The sequence below is a fragment of the Hakea prostrata genome, chromosome 1 (assembly GCF_041222555.1).
Source record: "Hakea prostrata isolate BN-2017 chromosome 1, UWA_Hpros_2, whole genome shotgun sequence".
NCBI classification, from domain to species: Eukaryota; Viridiplantae; Streptophyta; class Magnoliopsida; order Proteales; family Proteaceae; genus Hakea; species Hakea prostrata.
The window spans coordinates 10,268,473-10,285,836 of NC_142600.1; the positions used below are offsets into that span (position 1 = coordinate 10,268,473).

General features: G+C 37.9%; 3 protein-coding genes across 3 annotated transcripts; all 3 read right to left on the bottom strand.

The window, feature by feature from the left end:
* Positions 1-5,577: 5,577 nt before the first annotated feature.
* On the bottom strand, positions 5,578-8,084 carry LOC149027369 (strychnine-10-hydroxylase-like). Its single transcript, XM_089146804.1, has 2 exons — positions 7,031-8,084; positions 5,578-6,260 (listed from the first exon to the last, which is right to left on the bottom strand). The coding sequence occupies exons 1-2, from the start codon at positions 8,036-8,038 to the stop codon at positions 5,619-5,621; spliced, it is 1,650 nt and encodes a 549-aa protein (XP_089002930.1). The 5' UTR covers positions 8,039-8,084; the 3' UTR covers positions 5,578-5,618.
* Positions 8,085-8,840: 756 nt separating this feature from the next.
* On the bottom strand, positions 8,841-11,933 carry LOC149027370 (strychnine-10-hydroxylase-like). The gene is made up of 2 exons (XM_089146805.1): positions 10,678-11,933; positions 8,841-9,577 (listed from the first exon to the last, which is right to left on the bottom strand). Exons 1-2 carry the CDS (start codon positions 11,653-11,655, stop codon positions 8,954-8,956), a joined length of 1,602 nt encoding a protein of 533 aa, XP_089002931.1. The 5' UTR covers positions 11,656-11,933; the 3' UTR covers positions 8,841-8,953.
* A 1,882-nt stretch (positions 11,934-13,815) lies between these two features.
* On the bottom strand, positions 13,816-16,107 carry LOC149027371 (strychnine-10-hydroxylase-like). Its single transcript, XM_089146806.1, has 2 exons — positions 15,083-16,107; positions 13,816-14,632 (listed from the first exon to the last, which is right to left on the bottom strand). Exons 1-2 carry the CDS (start codon positions 16,058-16,060, stop codon positions 14,003-14,005), a joined length of 1,608 nt encoding a protein of 535 aa, XP_089002932.1. The 5' UTR covers positions 16,061-16,107; the 3' UTR covers positions 13,816-14,002.
* Positions 16,108-17,364: the final 1,257 nt, after the last annotated feature.

Here is a 17,364-nt window from a genome sequence, read left to right on the forward strand (position 1 = left end):
ATACTGAATCTACCTATCTATTATGTGGGAAGGTCCATATCATTACCAGACCTCCTTGTGTCCTCATGATTGAGGAGTTGATCCTGTTTTTCCTGGAAAATTGGCAACCCTTTATTTTTATTAATTCAGGACCCTCCCCAAAACCTGATTGTAAATCTTGTTCTTTTCCCATGGGTGAATCTGATCCTGTTCTCTTCCTGGGTGATATTCGTTAACCTAAACTTGATCATCTATGTTTCTTGTTTTATTGGCTATCAATTTATTTCCTTCATGTGTCCAACCTTTTCATTGGGAGCCAAAAAAGGGTGAAATAACTCTTGGATCAAACAAGAACCTTAGTTTGATCTGTTAAAGCAATCAATGTGTTTTCTTTACTAAAATTGTAACCTATCATTCTCTAATTGTTTATCCTGATCACACTATATTTTCTTCATGATCCATGTTTAACCTAATTAGGATTTCTAATTACTCTTTCTCGTCTTGTTGTTTGAGATGGAAGAAGATGATGCATCTTGCAACCATCTATCCATGATCTATTCTATTCTTTGAGATCTATGATCATCATCATGATCTAACCCTAGCCAAATAAATTGAAACCAACCTTGAATGATCTTTGGAAACCTCTTGTAACCTTCCAGTGAGGGAAACTCATGGGTAATGTTGTAACATAAATAGATTTCCATGATTTGCTATTTTGATAACAATCATTCCCTTCTTCCGTGATCATAACCTTTTCATGAACCTTATGTTATGATGAAACCCTAACCTCTTTGTTACAAACCTATTATGATTGATTTTTCGGACTATGATCTCCCCATGTCTTCATTTGGGTTTGGTTGTACTTGGTCTTCAACCCCAGAGAAAGCACCCTTGTAGACAAATCATGGGGGGGTACAGTGGGGTGAACCTAAGGAGCAAGGAGGGCGCTGGGATTTTGCGTATTTGCCCCCGAGACTTATAAAAGGCAAACTGCTCTTAACGATTACTTTATTCGTTATTTCTATGGGAGTTAAGACGGGCGGGGAAGATCGAAAGAGTCTCGGAGTACGACGAGGGTTTGGAGGACGGCTTTCTCTCGGCTTCGGTGTGAGGTATTGAACTAACCTCGTTCTCTACTCTTTTATCTCCGTTAGTTTGGTTTTACCCTTTTTCCTGCAGTGATTACCCCTTGGTTATTCTTTACCCTTTTTTTATCGCGTGAGATGGAATAACCATAAAGAACCCGCTCGTGAGATGGAAAATTCAATAAAGGAGAGGGTTAGGGATAATCCACCGATGATAGGGGATTGTTTTCTCTTACCCTTTTGGCTTAGGGAGTGTTTAATTCGAGACTTAGGATGAGATTACTCGAAAACCGGATTGAAATCGAGTAATCGAAGCCCGAGTTTGGATTGAAGCTCACGTGGGGCGGCACTAGTGGCGGTGCAACCTAAGCGACGGCAAAGCGACTTGGTAAACAAGATGACCAAATAGATTTGGTTTTGATTCAATTTGGTTTATGTGACTTATACATTCTTGTAACCCTATGCCTAGGTGTTCTCTGTTTCAAATAAAAGTCTTATAATTGTTTTTGGATTGCAAGTTAGAGGACTTCTACTAAATTACAGGTAAGGACATGCATTCTTATTTATATGCAATTACATATACATGATGATTCGTTGTTCTATTTACTATTCTTTGATCATGTATCTTGCGTAATTGTATAAAGCATGTAAATCTTATTGTATACTCGCTGTTTGTGGTATTCCTTGATGTACTTCATCTTTTATGATATTGCACAATTGTTCATGATATGATAAAGAGTGATGTAGTGTGATTGTGATGGAAGGGTATTCCATTGGGATATCTTGGCTTGGGATATCAGAAGGCTGTGGAATGGGACACATGCCTGTTGATGTCTCCAGCACTATCATGATTACTTGATGACATACTTAGGGAGTCTAGAATTGCATGGCTAGGTACCCCACATGCTATTACCCTTTCGGCAGGGGAATTGAAGCCGGGTGACCCGTGACAATGGTGACGTGACTATGTTTCATCCAACAGCGGTAACCAGTCCGTGCGGAGACTCAGTGGTCCACTGTTGGTCATGTAATGGTAGGGTTGCATATGTTAGGGTTGGGCTCATGGACGTCCAAGGAGCGGACCGGATGTCGCGAGGAGTCATGAGAGCATCCGCCCCAATAATATGTGGATGACCATAGGGTTAAGGAGTGGAGTCCAACGAGAGGTAGCCATCCGTGAGGATTCTTACTCCTAGGTTGCGAAGGATACGAACCGAGTTGGTTGGTGCCATAGGGGAAGTATCTGGACTTCATATAGTATGTTACCATTATGACCTTGCATTGGATTAGAAACCCCGACATGCGCCAGACTCATTGCCAATGGTCGTGGTGAGAGAGTGTTGACTTAACCCTGACCATGGTTTGAGAGCCAGTGTGGACTTACCCCTTTGCCCGACACAGAGGAACACCGCGGAGAGGAGAGACTACCCAAAGGAGGGGGGAATCAAAGCATGCAGGTAGAGACTTGCATAGTTAGATCTAGTAGCAAAGAACACAAACAAGGACGGGATGTGTGAAATATATGAGAAGCGCGAGCGGGAACACATGTATGATATATAAACGAAGATGGTGCACAAGGGAAGTTGGAGATGACAAAAAGAGCCCGGAAGCGAGGGCAAGAAGGAACAGAACGGAGCAGAAGCCTCGAAGAGAAGAACAGTTATATGCGGAACTGATATACATTGATCTGATTTCTTGATTATTTGATATTATGGAGTATTGGACTCGAAGCTATAATATGACATCTCTTGATTAGATTGTATTTATATTATTGATAGACTAAAACCATGGATCCGGACGGTCACATCCGGGGTTGTCGGGCGGTTAACCGGGCCTGGCGGGCGGGGTGTGACACATGCCCTAGAAGAGGATGGTTTAAGTGCAACACGGATGCTGCTGTGAAAGTGAAGGAATGCTACGCTCAATTAGCTGGGGTGATTCGGGATCAAGAAGGCATGTTCACAGGAGGATTTGCTATCAAGATTCCTCTATGCCATGTAGTAGAGGCGGAACTGCGCGCAATCAAAGAAGGGGTAAAGGTAGCGTTGGATATGGGAGCATGGCCAATCCAAATATAATCAAACTCGCTGAAGGCCATAAGGTTACTGGAACCAGAAGTTAACGAGCAAGGATCGATGGGAAGATTAGTTGCTGAAATTCGAAGCTTATATGCTTCTCGAGGCCATGTTAGATTTAGTCATGTGAGGCGTCAAAATAACAAGGCTGCTGATTGGTTGTCTAAGAGGCGGCTAATTGGAAGAGATGATCTGGTATTTTTCAATGATCCCCCACAGGAAATGATTTTTCAATGATCCCCCGCAGGAAATGACAGACATCCTTAGAGAGGATTGTCTCAAGAGTTGTGCTCTAGTTTGATTTGTTTTGTTTTTTGGGTCTTTTGACCCCGTTTTGTAACCCAAAAAAAAAAAAAAAAAATCACGATTTACTTCCTCAAGTAAGGGGGTAGTTTTTACATTAATGCCGCCGAGCGGGTGCGAACCCAAGACCTCCCCTAGGGAAGTTGGGTCTTTAACCGCTTTAACATACCACCTTTGGCACCAAACAGTGATATTTCACATATTAGAAGAGAAAAAGGCTAGAAAAATAAAGGAAATTAATATAAAAAATGAAAAAACTAAGCAAATAATCAAAAAATTAAAAAATCCGGGGGCCATGCCCCCGGCCCCTTAGTGGGTCCACCCCTGATTTTAGAGATCGATATGCTGAAGCTGGAAATTAATTGAGAAGAAAAAGTGTATCAGAACCAGTCAAACTGATTCAAAAATTGGTTCTTCAGATGCACTTGACAAGTTGTGTAGTGATAAAATATATATACATGTACTCACTAGGCAAGTGGCTTTGATTATTGTATCAGCATCATAATCTGATGATGAGATTTTCGATTCCTCCATGGCAGAAATCATGACATCCATGAAGTCCTGATCATCACCCTTAACGTAGTCAACAGTGCAACGCTTTTATGGTTTGTGTTTCTTGACCTCCTTCATGGAAAAAAATAATATAAAAATACAACGGAAAAGAAGAAGATAACAAGTGTTGAGAATAGAAGTAGATGATCCATGGCTGTAAGCTTTGTGCGTTCAGGTCTCCCTTCTGAGATTTGGCTGGGAAAAGAGGAGAAGCTCAAGGTCGAATGGGTTCTGGTGAACAACTTTAAATTCCTCACATATATAAATAATTTTATGTACCTCTCACACCTAAGAGCAATTTCTCTTATTTGACATGGTAGCTTTATATTAAAGGGTATGCCTATCATTACATATACTATATATGGGAAGAGTTGAATCTATGATCTCTTCACTATAAAATGCCAGTGATTATCAATTGAGCAACCATTAATCTTCTTGTCTTTTCCAATTGATAAGAATGCGTAATTAAAACAGTCATCACTGGCTCGAATATTTATCGTTTGAACAATTTTTACAGTTCCAAGTGTCAAAAGAAAACAAATCCAAAATCAAATCTTTTTTCAGTTCAAGGGTTAGATTTTTTTTTTTTTTTTTTGGTAACCAAGGGTTAGGTTAATTTAAACGACCCGATCACAGTTAAATGGCATTTTCTTTATTTTCTTTAGAAGTGGCTGTAGTTGAACGTCAGATGAAAAAAACAATTGAATTAGACCATACATTAAATGAAAATATTAATTAATAACAATGCCATCATTTTATAGTAGTTTCCTATGAATATGAAAATAACTTGTCATGTTTGATACATATAAGGGGAAATTATCGTTATAAAAAAATTAAAAAAAATAAAAGGAAATTATCACTTACCTATGGCAACATATTACTAGGCGGTCCTATGTACATATATTATTAAATAAAAGATGAATTTTACACGCAAAGATTAAGAGAGATTAGTCTTCAACTAATGCTTTGCAAGTCTTAGGCTATTTTGTCCAATGTGGATCATCAAATAAAATATTTCTAAGTTAGTCTTACACACTAAAATTAAGTCAAAGAAAATTTAGTACCTTCAAGATAAAGATCAGACTCCCATTGAAACCTACTGGATCGATCTTTTTGGATTTTAGTAAATTTTTCTATGGGTAAGTTGATAAGAAAGAAACTCATACTAAATGGGGGTATAGTTAAATGGAGCTTTGTGATAGCTGATCCTTTTCCCATGGAGCTTATTCATGTATTTGGAAGTGTTCAAGTTATAGGGTAAGCTTAAATCTGTTGATTGAGATTCAAAATTTGAAAGCCATCTTTTAGAAATTTATTTATATTTATTGGAATCACCTTGCAGTTTTGTTTTAGTGTTCCTTGAACAGGTGGTGAAACTTAAAGATTGTTAGCTGCACACTTAAAATGTTTCCAAGCTTGTCGAAGGAGCAAGAACTAGGCTTTTTCCATCAATCACTTTGAAGGCAGGTATTTTTGTTTATGTATTGAAAAATATCTTTATCATAGGGAAATAATATGTATATATATATGATGTGATATCATACATATTTATTATTAAAATAATAATAATTAAGGGTCACATATATTCTAGGATAATTAATGCTTGTATTTAGATGAATATTACTCAATAGCAAGATCGAGTTTTTCCATAAACTTCAAGAGGAAGGCGTGGGCTGAGAAGAACTTCAAGTGGTGTTGCCTTGAGGTTGGTCAGGCCTGGGCTCTCTGTCATATCCACTGGTACTTTCAAAGGAGTTGCGAAGTTGAAGCCATGAAGCAATCGAGCCAAACACAAGTGTAGGACTTGAAGGGCAAAAGAAATCCCAGGACACATCCTCCTTCCGGACCCAAAAGGGATGAACTCAAAATGCTGACCTCGAAGATCAACATCTCGATGGCTTGTGAGAAACCTCTCTGGACGGTATTCAGATGGCTCCAACCAAACTCTTGGATCCCTATGAATCTTGTGAAGATTTGTAACTATACGAGTTCCTACTGGAACTTGAAAACCTGCTATGGTGCACTCTTCCATGGCTTCATGTGAAGCAGATAGTGGAGCTGCAGGGTATAAACGCAATGTTTCCTTCACTATTGCTTGTAGATATTCCAACTTAACTACGTCTGATTCATCCACTTGTCTTTCGCTGCCAACATGCATGTCCAACTCATATTGGGCTCTTCTTAAAACTCTTGGATTGTTGAGTAATAGTGAGAGCGCCCATGTCAAAGTAACCACAGTAGTGTCATTGCCACCTAGAATCATATTCTGCCAAAGCCATTTCATGGCATAAATTAATACCATTAGAGATAACAAAGCTGGAAGGAGAAAATTAATTCAATCTCAAATTAATCAAACTATGTTAACAATTGGGTTCTTAAAATTATTGATGCTGTCAATTTAGCTAAATTTCTATATGGTTTGAATAGAGTGTGATGGAAAATTAAAATGTAAAAGAATATTCGTCAACTTCAAGGCAAAGTTAATTATTGCAAATCAATACATGCTATACAGGCAACAGGAACAGGATTGTAGCTCGAGCTGCAGACAAATTAATTTTTTTCATATTTTGTGGTCCTGGTTATGGGTATTGTCTCCTTGTTATACTAGTTCCGCTCCACCATAGGTTGGGTTATTGCCCGTGGATAGTTTGTCTTTTTTCTTTGTTGGTATACTTGCTGATAAGTTCTTTTCATTGTTTTTTTGTAATAAAGTGAATCTACCTTTATTGTTATTATTTAAAAACATATATACAAACTCGACACGAAACTCATGTAGGACCTGAAAAAAATAATTTAGTGGAGTCCCTCTATTCATACAATTATATTCACATAGATATATAATTCATACCGTCTCGTTCAACACATGCATCCTCCTCTAGACTAAAAAAAAAAATCCTCATGTATGACCATGATTCAAATGTTGAAGAGTCTACTTTACTAAGCATCACATAATAATAAGAATCATGATGATGATGATGATGATAAATATAATATAACATATAAAAGAAAAATAAATAAATCCACCTATGCACTCACAAGGCAAGTAGCTTTGATGACTGTATTAGCATCATAATCTGCTGATGAGAGCAGCTTTGATTCCTCCATTATAGATATCATAACATCCATGAAGTCTTCAGCGCCACTCTTGTCATTGGCATAATCAGGAGATGATCGCTTCTGTTGATGCTCTTTCAACCATCCCTCAACTATAGAATCCAAGTTTTTTGCTGTTTTCTTCATGGCCTTCTCATATCCCTGCAAGTCCAACCCCTCAAGAAAAGGAAATGCATCTGATACCACAAAAAGACCAATGTAGTGGAAAAATTCTCTGACTCCTCTTTGGCACATCACTGCCTCCTCTGTATCAGAAGCTTTATTCTTTGAATTGCCAAAGTATCTCTTGCCAGCCACCATTCGGACAATAATATTTAGAGTCAAATCAGCAAACCATTTCTTCATATCAACCAGAACACCTACGTTTTGCCCACCTTGCTTCTTCTTCTCTTCCCACATGTTGTATATCTCTCTTATGAAAGCTTCGATCTCTGAGGCTCTAACATGCTTGACCATCTCAAGCCTACGATTGGAGAGAATCTCCAGCATCACTACCTTGCGTACCTCACGCCAATAATTTCCATAGTGAGTGAAGCCAAAGAGAGCATAGTTATAACCCATAAGCTTTGTGGCAAGTTGCTTTGATCGTGTGGCAAGAACTCTATCATTTGTAGTAAAACACTCCTTAGCCAGCTCCCAGCTACTTATGACCAAAGCAGGTTGCATACCAAGCCGTATCATGAAGGCTGGTCCATATTTGTCAGCCAGTGCTCCCAAAGTAATATGAGGAACCGAATCACAGCCACCTAACAGAGGGAGGTGACCAATTATTGGCCACGCTCCGGCAGCTTCGGGTGGTGGAACCCTTTTATTGCTACTGTTGTGCTTTGAGTCTCTTGATCTCCATGGATACAAGTAAGAAAGAACAAGAAGGAAAGAAAAGAAGACGAGTACTGAGGGGATTTGAGGTAGAGAGTACTCCATTGTCATTAACTTTGTGAATTCTAGCCTTCCCTTCTGGGATCAGTAAGAATGGAGAAGCACAAGTTATATGGGTTGAGGTTTAGCTTCACACCTAGATAAGCAAGTTCCAATCAAAATATCTTCTTGTCCTTTTGCACCCAATAGACTCAATCATAGCGAACTTTCTGGACTAAATTGTCGTCAAGCTTTAAAAGTCTTAGGTGTTTTAATCTCAATAAGACTAATGGATGGATCGCATTAGACGCCAAGTAGCGTCATCATGTGGATAAACTCAGCTTTCACCTTCTTCGTTTGTTTTTCCACCATTTTGCTTTTCTTTCTCTTCACCAGCCTCGAGCCTTTGTTCTCAATTTAGATACATGGTAACTCAACCATTGAGAAACCAAAAAGCCAGTTTTTACACCGTTATTGGACTACTGCAAAAGAAATCCCAACTTTTTCTTATATTTATATATATGGCTTTCAATGTGTCTTTATGGTCCTAATCACATGAAGTAACAGCATCTAGGTTGTGGACTTCTAGCTGCTTGCAACTTCTTATTTCTTTTATGTTTCTTTTATGTTGCGGCTGTGAGTAAGAGTCTTATAGGTTTTCTAAGTAGGTAAAATGCCAGATGTCACAAACCTAGCCGTGTATTGTAGGGAATTGCAGGAAAATAAATCATAGAAGGTTGGGTCAATTGGTAGTGATCAGCACCTCTTCGTGAAGAGTTCATTGGTTCAATTCTCCCTAATGGTATACATAAATAGTCTCTCACCACCCATATTTACAAAAGCTTCCTTGCCCCCCCCCCTTACTCGGGTCTTTATATGCCTGTCTAGGTTGATTGTGATCAAATGTTGCTAATATATTTTTGTTAGGAAAATTCTAACATGACAACATGCTTTCTCAATAATACTTTTTAAGTACAAAGTCTTTTATTATTCGTAAACTTCAAGAGGAAGACGTGGGCTGAGAAGAACTTTAAGTGGTGTTGCCTTGTGGTTGGTCAGCCCTGGGCTCCCTGTCATATCCACTGGTGCATTCAAAGGAGTTGCAAAGTTGAAGCTATGAAGTAAACGAGCCAAACCCAAGTGCAAGACTTGAAGAGCAAAAGAAATCCCAGGACACATTCTCCTTCCAGATCCAAAAGGAATGAACTCAAAATGGTGACCCCGAAGATTGACATCAACATGGCTTGTGAGAAACCTCTCTGGCTGAAATTCAGATGGTTCCAACCATACTCTTGGATCCCTTTGAATCTTATAGAGATTTGTAAATATACGAGTCCCTGCTGGAACATGAAAACCAGCTATGGTACACTCTTCCATGGCCTCACGTAGACTAGTCAGTTGAGCTACAGGGTAGAGACGCAATGTTTCATTGACTATTGCTTGAAGATATTCCAATTGAACTATATCTGATTCGTCCACTTGTCTATCTCTGCCAACATGCATGTCCAATTCATCTTGGGCTCTTTTTAGAACTGCAGGATTGTTGAGTAGTAATGAAAGGGTCCATGTGAAAGTAACTACTGTGGTGTCATTGGCACCTAGAACCATATTCTGCAAAAACCAGTTAATTAAAAATATTGTATTTGAACCAATCAAACTGATTCAAAAAATTGGTTCTTCATATCGACTTGACAAGTTCTGAAGTGAGTTTGGACTGAATATATAAATTAAGGTTCATCAATTTGCTGCATTAATAAAGCGTCAATATACATCACTTTCTAGAAGGATAAAAACATTTATTAGATAAATTAAGGAAAAAATGATGGGTATTCTTTTTCCCTGTGGAAAAGAGACGATGGATAGTCAACCGAGTGTGGATCATCTCTTCAGACGGGGAGCACTCCATGCTCTCCTGACGGTTTTACAACCACAAACTATATGGGACCCACAAGTAAAAAAATAATATTAAAAAAAATCCATGACCCTAATCCTGTGGCCCCCCGTAATTGTGGTCAATAACCGTCGGGGAGCACAAAAATACTAAGGGTGTCCAAGTGTTTTACTGATGGAGATCCTAATGACGAGAGTTCAGTTTATACCCTGTGATTGTTTGATTATATTTCACTCCTTATATGTTGGGTATTCTATCCCCAAATATCTTATACAGTAATTTAATATAGTACAATATTCCATGCACAAAAGAAATTATGGAAAAAACTCATTGCCATTTGGGTCTATCCCTTCTTGAAGCCCAAAAAAAGAAAAAAATCAATCTTCATATGAGTCATAGATATGGTAATAATTTCTCTTCTCTCATTTTCATAGCTACCCTAATGGATCAAATTTAATTTTTCAATCATGTGGTATAACAAATTTTTATTTTTTTTTTAAATATTATGACAATCATACATTAATAATTTTCTTGAAGACTGTCTAAAAGTGAATGTAATCTTACTCTAATGGTTGTATTTGGCTCTTTTTATTTGAAGAAAATATAAAATAATAAAAATATTAAGCATGAGTGAATTTTATAATTTATTAGGCACTCATTCAGATCAATGCCCGGTAGAAGGTACAAAAACGTCTAAAACGCCCAAGATGGGTTTGTAATTTTTTTCCCGGTTTCGTAAAAAGGAGAATCACGCATCCAGACATGAAAAACAAATATGAGAATGAAAGAAATAAAGACGGTTCTTCATCAACATACTTACTATGCAAGTGGCTTTGATCATCGTATCAGCATCATAATCTGACGATGAGATCTTCGAATCCTCCATGGCAGAAATCATGACATCCATGAAGTCCTGATCATCACCCTTGAGGTAGTCAACAGACGATCGTTTATGCCTATGTTCCTTCAACCACCCTTCAGCTATAGAATCAAAGTTTCTCCCAACTCTCTTCATAGCCTTCTCGTATCCCTGCAAGTCCAACCCTTCAAGAAAGGGAAATGCATCTGACCACACAAATAGTCCCATAAAGTGAAAGAAGTCTCTAATAGCTTCTTGGCACTTCGCAGCCTCTGCATCAGCACTTGTATTTCCCTTGTTGAAGTATCTCTTACCAGCCACCATTCGGACAATAATATTTAGGGTCAAGTCACCAAACCACTTTGTCATATCGATCAAAACACCTTGGTTTTGGCCATCTTTCTCAGCTGCCCACATGTTGTATATCTCTCTTATGAAAGCTGCAGCCTCTGAGGCTCTGACATGCTTGAGCATCTCAAGCCTACGATCTGAGAGAAGCTCCAGCATCACTAACTTGCGTACCTCACGCCAGTAAGTTCCATATTGGGTGAAGCCAAACAGAGCATTGTTATAACCCATAAGCTTTGTGCCTATTGCCTTGGGTCTATCGGAAAGAGCTTTATCATTTGTAGTAAAACATTCCTTGGCCACCTCCCAACTACTTACCACCAAAGCAGGTTGCATACCAAGCCTTATCATGAAGGCCGGCCCATGTTTGTCAGCCAAGGCTCCCAGAGTAACGTGAGGTGGGGGATCATCACCTAAAATATGAAGGTGACCCAGTATTGGCCATGCCCCAGCAGCTTCTGGGGGTGCAACCCTTTTATGGCTACTGTTGGGGTTTCTATTTCTTGACCTCCTCCATGAAATCAAGCAGTAAAGCAACACAAGGAAGGAAAAGAAGATAACAAGTGTTGGGCTCTGAAGAAAATACTCCATCGCTGCTAGTTTTGTGGGTTCAGGTCGATTTCCCTTCTGAGATTTGACTGGGAATTGATAGAGGAACGGGAAGCTCAAGGTCGAATGGGCTCTGGTGAAGAACTTTAGATTCCTCACATATCTATAAGCAAATTCATATAGATACTTCTCAGATGTGAAGTCAATTTCATATCCCCAATATCTTCTTCTTTGATCTTGTCCTTTCGGGTTGATAAAGATATATGTTTCAAACAGTCATCACCGGCTTGAATCATTATCGTTTGAACAATTGTTACAGTTCCAAGTATCAAAAGGAAAAAAACTATTCAGGATCTAATCTCTTTCCAGGTCAAGGGTTAGGTTCAATTAAACAAGCCGCCTGTCAGAGTTAAATACCATTATCCTTTGTTTTCTTTAGAAGTGGCTGTCATCTTCCATCCAAGTAATTGAATAAGACCGTCAAACAAAATATTATTAATGGTAATGCCTTCAATAGTAGTTTCCCATTAATATGAAAATAACCTCTCATGTGATACATATGAGGGGAAATAGGTCATGAGTAGAATTGTTTGGGTGTTGTGTAATTTTTGTGCAGTACATGTAACAAACAGAATCTCAACCAAGATTTTGATCTTGATCGTCTATTTTCAAAAAGTGTATTATCACAGTTATGCAAAACGGACGGTCGAGATTGAACTATCAATCAAGACCTCAATCTCAATGGTTCACAGTATAGTATTGCACATTAATTGCATAACACTAAAGTCACCTCAAATATGAGGGGAAATATAATCACTTACCTACGACAACATATTATTATATTCTTCTCAACCGTCAATCCTATGTACATTTATTATTAAAAAAAAAATTAGTGTCACGCGCATTAAGAGAGATTAGTCCTCAACTAATGCTTTGTAATTCTTTGCCTATTTTCATTACCAAAACAAAAAGTCATAGGCTATTTTGTCCTATGTGGATCATCATATAAAATATTCATAAATTAGCCCTTAAAATATTTCTAAATGAGTTTTATTATTACACATCTCTATTTGGATAAAATTCAAATTTAAATTTCACCAATTTTTATCCCCTATCTTTTCTATTTGTCTTTCTTACTCGTACACCCTATATTTATTGTTCATATCATAAATAATAAATTTATAGTACACACCATAAATAGCGAATTGTATTGTTTGTACATACCATAGATAATCATTTTTGTATTGTATAAATAGTGGTCATTTACCACACATTAGTCAATAAAAGAGATTTACATTCTATGGAATTTCTTTCCTATATTGGGTATCAGCCTAAGATCGTTTTTGAGTTAACTAAAACGTACATTGGGCCCAACTCCTAATACTGGAGATGATGGTTAACAGCTGGGAGGAATAGAAGAAGATAATCCATGGTTGTAAGCTTTGTGTGTTCAGGTCTCCCTTCTGAGATTTGGCTGGGAAAAGAGGGGAAGCTAAGGTCGAATGGGTTCTCGTGAAGAACTTTAGATTCCTTACATATATATAAGCAATTTTATATACTACTCACATCTAAGCGCAATTTCTCTTGTTTGAATGGGAAGGGTTGAATTTGTGATCTCTTCGTATTATTAACTGAGCAACCTTCTTCTTGTCCATTCCGATTGATAAAAATGCGTAGTTAAGGCAGTCACATTGGCTTGAATATTTATTATTTAAAAGTTTCAAGTGTCAAAAGGAAACAAATCCACTATCAAATCTTTTTTCAGGTCTAAGGGTTAGGATTTCTTTAAGCCAAAGAAGTTTTAGAACTTAGGATAAAGATCTGCAGACTTCCATTTGAAACCTAGTGGATCTATCCTTTCGGATTTTTGTAAATTTTTCTATGATAAGTTGATCCGAAACAAACTCATACTAAATGGGTTATAGTTAAATGGAGCTTTGTGATAGTTGATCCTTTTCCCATGGAGTTTATTCATGTGTTTGGAAGTGTTGAAGTTACAGGGTAAGCTTAAGTCTGTTAATTGAGATTCAAAATTTGAAAGCCAACTTTTAGGGATTTATTTATATTTTTTAGAATCAACTTGCAGTTTTGTTTCAACGTTTCTTGAACAGGTAGTGAAACTTAAGATTTGTTAGCTACACACTTAAATGTTTTCCAAGCTTGTAGGAGTAAGAACTAGGCTATTTCCATCAATCACTTTGATGGCTGGTATTTTGTTTATTTATTGAAAAATATCTTTAACACAGGGAAAGAATATTATGTACATCAGATGTACATATATTATGTGATACCATACATATTTATTATTAAAATAATAATAATTAAGGTCATATATATTCTAAGATAATTAATGCTTGTATTGAGGTGAATATTACATACAATAGCAAGATCAAGTTTGTCCATAAACTTCAAGAGGAAGGCGTGGGCTGAGAAGAACTTCAAGTGGTGTTGCCTTGAGGTTGGTAAGGCCTGGGTCTTCTGTCATATCCACTAGTGCATTCAACGGAGTTGTGAAGTTGAAGCTATGAAGCAAACGAGCCAAACCCAAGTGCAGAACTTGAAGAGCAAAAGAAATCCCAGGACACATTCTCCTTCCGGATCCAAAAGGAATGAACTCAAAATGGTGACCCCGAAGATCGACATCGACATGGCTTGTGAGAAACCTCTCTGGCTGAAATTCAGACGGTTCCAACCATACTCTTGGATCCCTTTGAATCTTATAGAGATTTGTAAATATACGAGTTCCTACTGGAACATGAAAACCAGCTATGGTACACTCTTCCATGGCCTCATGTGGAGCAGACAGTGGAGCAGCAGGATAGAGACGCAATGTTTCCTTGACTATTGCTCGGAGATATTCCAGTTGAACTATATCTGATTCGTCCACTTGTCTATCCCTACCAACATGCATGTCCAATTCATCTTGGGCTCTTTTTAAAACTGCAGGATTGTTGAGTAGTAATGAAAGGGTCCACGTGAAAGCAACTACTGTGGTGTCATTGGCAGCTAGAACCATATTCTGCAAAAACCAGTTAAATATTAGATGATACATGCTGAAGCTGCAAATTAAGTAGAAATTTATCTTTAATTGAACCAATCAAACTGATTCAAAAAATTGGTTCTTCATATCGACTTGACAAGTTCTAAAGTGAGTCTGAACCGAATCTATAAATTAAGCTTCATCAATTTGCTGCATTACAACATAGAATAAAGCGTCAATATACGTCACTGCCCAGAAGGATAAAAACATTAATTAGACAAAATAAGGAAGATATGATGTTGGGTATTCTATCCCCAGATGTCTTATACTACAGTAATTTCATATAGTACAATATTCTATGCACAAAAGAAATCATGGAAAAAACTCATTGCTATTTGGGTCTATTTGGTAAAAAGGAGAATCATGCATCCAGACATGACAAACAAATATGAGAAAGAAAGAAAAACAGTTCTTCATCAATTTACTTACTATGCAAGTGGCTTTGATGATCGTATCATGATCATAATCTGATGATGAGATCTTCGAATCCTCCATGGCAGAAATCATGACATCCATGAAGTCCTGATCATCACCCTTGAGGTAGTCAACAGAGGATCGTTTATGCTTATGTTCCTTCAACCACCCTTCAGCTATAGAATCAAAGTTTCTCCCAACTCTCTTCATAGCCTTTTCATATCCCTGCAAGTCCAACCCTTCAAGAAAGGGAAATGCATCTGACCACACAAATAGTCCCATAAAGTGAAAGAAGTCTCTAACGGCTTCTTGGCACTTCACAGCCTCTGCATCAGCACTTGTATTTCCCTTGTTGAAGTATCTCTTACCAGCCACCATTCGGACAATAATATTTAGGGTCAAATCACCAAACCACTTTTTCATATCAACCAAAACACCTTGGTTTTGGCCATCTTTCTCCGCTGCCCACATGTTGTATATCTCTCTTATGAAAGCTGCAGCCTCTGAGGCTCTGACATGCTTGAGCATCTCCAGTCTACGTTCTGAGAGAAGCTCCAGCATCACTAACTTGCGTACTTCACGCCAGTAAGTTCCATATTGGGTTAAGCCAAATAGAGCATTGTTATAACCCATAAGCTTTGTGCCTATTGCCTTTGATCTGGTGGCAAGAGCTCTATCATTTGTAGTAAAACATTCCTTGGCAACCTCCCAACTACTTACCACCAATGCAGGTTGCATACCAAGCCGTATCATGAAGGCCGGCCCATATTTGTCAGCCAAGGCTCCCAGTGTAACGTGAGGTGGGGAATCACCACCTAAAATATGAAGGTGACCCAGTATTGGCCATGCCCCAGCAGCTTCTGGGGGTGCAACCCTTTTATGGCTACTGTTGGGGTTTCTATTTCTTGACCTCCTCCATGGAATCAAGTAGTAAAGCAAAACAAGGAAGGAAAAGAAGATAACAAGTGTTGGGCCTTGAAGAAGATACTCCATGGCTGTTAGTTTTGTGGGTTCAGGTCGATTTCTCTTCTGAGATTTGACTGGGAATAGAGGGCCGGAAGCTCAAGGTCGAATGGCTTCTGGTGAAGAACTTTATATTCCTCACATATTTATAAGCAATGTCATATAGATACTTCTCACAAGTGAAGGCAATTTCACATCCACACGTTTCTTCTTCTTCTTCTTGTGCTTTCTGGTTGATAAAGATTTATATTTCAAGCAATCATTAAACAATTGTCAAAGTTCCAAGTGTCACAAGGAAAAAGCTATTCAGGATCTAATCTCTTTCCAGTTCAAGGGCTAGGTTCAATTAAACAAGCCGCCTGGCTTGAATCTTTATCCTTTGTTTTCTTTAGAAGTGATTGTCATCTTCCATCCAAGTAATTGAATAAGACCGTCAAACAAAATATTATTAATGGTAATGCCATCATTCGATAGTAGTTTCCCATGCTGTCATGTCACATGTGATAATTACGAGGGGAAATAGTCATGTATGACACATGTGATACTTATGTGGGGAAATAATTGATGAGTAAAATTGATTGGGTGTTGTGCAATTAATTTGTAGCACCTGCAGCGAAACGGAATTTCGACTGAGATTTTGATCTCGATCTTCTATTTTTAAAAATATATTATCACACTTATGTGAAATGGACGGTCAAGATTGAAATTTCAATTAAAATCTCGATTTTAATGGCTTACAGCATAATATTGCATATTAATTATGCAGTAAAGTCCAACTCAAATATAAGGGAAAATGATCACTTACATACCACAATATATTATTATGTTGTCAATGCAGGGTTGGTAGAGTGGTAAGATCCATACTTCTTAGTGGAGAGGTCATGTGTTCGACTCTTGCAGACGGCAAAGCACCCCCCTGAGTATGTAATCAAAGTGCACGCAAGTTGGCCAGATGTACCTCAAAAAAAAAATTATGTCATACACCCTATATTTATTGTTTATATTATAGATAATAATAAATTTATTGTATATGCCATGCATACATATACATAGTGAATTGTATTGATTGTACATATCATAGATAACCCATTTTTGTATTGTATAAATAGTGTGGTCATTTACCACATATTAGTCAATAAGAGAGATTTACATTTTATGGAATTTTTTCCTATCTTGGCATCGGCCTAAGATCTTGATTGGGACATTCTTGATATTGTTTTCCTCATCATGGCTGGTGATGAATTTAACTCTGTTTTGCCGACTACTAATGTTTCTTCAACCTCAATACCGAGTTTAATGCATAAACAAACCATCCAATTGCTTCCCGTGGTCTC

What these genes read in the sequence shown, in the direction of transcription:
- LOC149027371 (XM_089146806.1), bottom strand. Translation starts at nt 16,060, where the DNA reads ATGGAGTATCTTCTTCAAGGCCCAACACTTGTTATCTTCTTTTCCTTC. An exon ending in TCATCAAAGCCACTTGCATA is followed by an intron (nt 14,633 to 15,082) that starts GTAAGTAAATTG and finishes TGGTTTTTGCAG; the next exon opens with AATATGGTTCTAGCTGCCAA.
- LOC149027369 (XM_089146804.1), bottom strand. Translation starts at nt 8,038, where the DNA reads ATGACAATGGAGTACTCTCTACCTCAAATCCCCTCAGTACTCGTCTTC. An exon ending in TCATCAAAGCTACTTGCCTT is followed by an intron (nt 6,261 to 7,030) that starts GTGAGTGCATAG and finishes TGGCTTTGGCAG; the next exon opens with AATATGATTCTAGGTGGCAA.
- LOC149027370 (XM_089146805.1), bottom strand. Translation starts at nt 11,655, where the DNA reads ATGGAGTATTTTCTTCAGAGCCCAACACTTGTTATCTTCTTTTCCTTC. An exon ending in TGATCAAAGCCACTTGCATA is followed by an intron (nt 9,578 to 10,677) that starts GTAAGTATGTTG and finishes TGGTTTTTGCAG; the next exon opens with AATATGGTTCTAGGTGCCAA.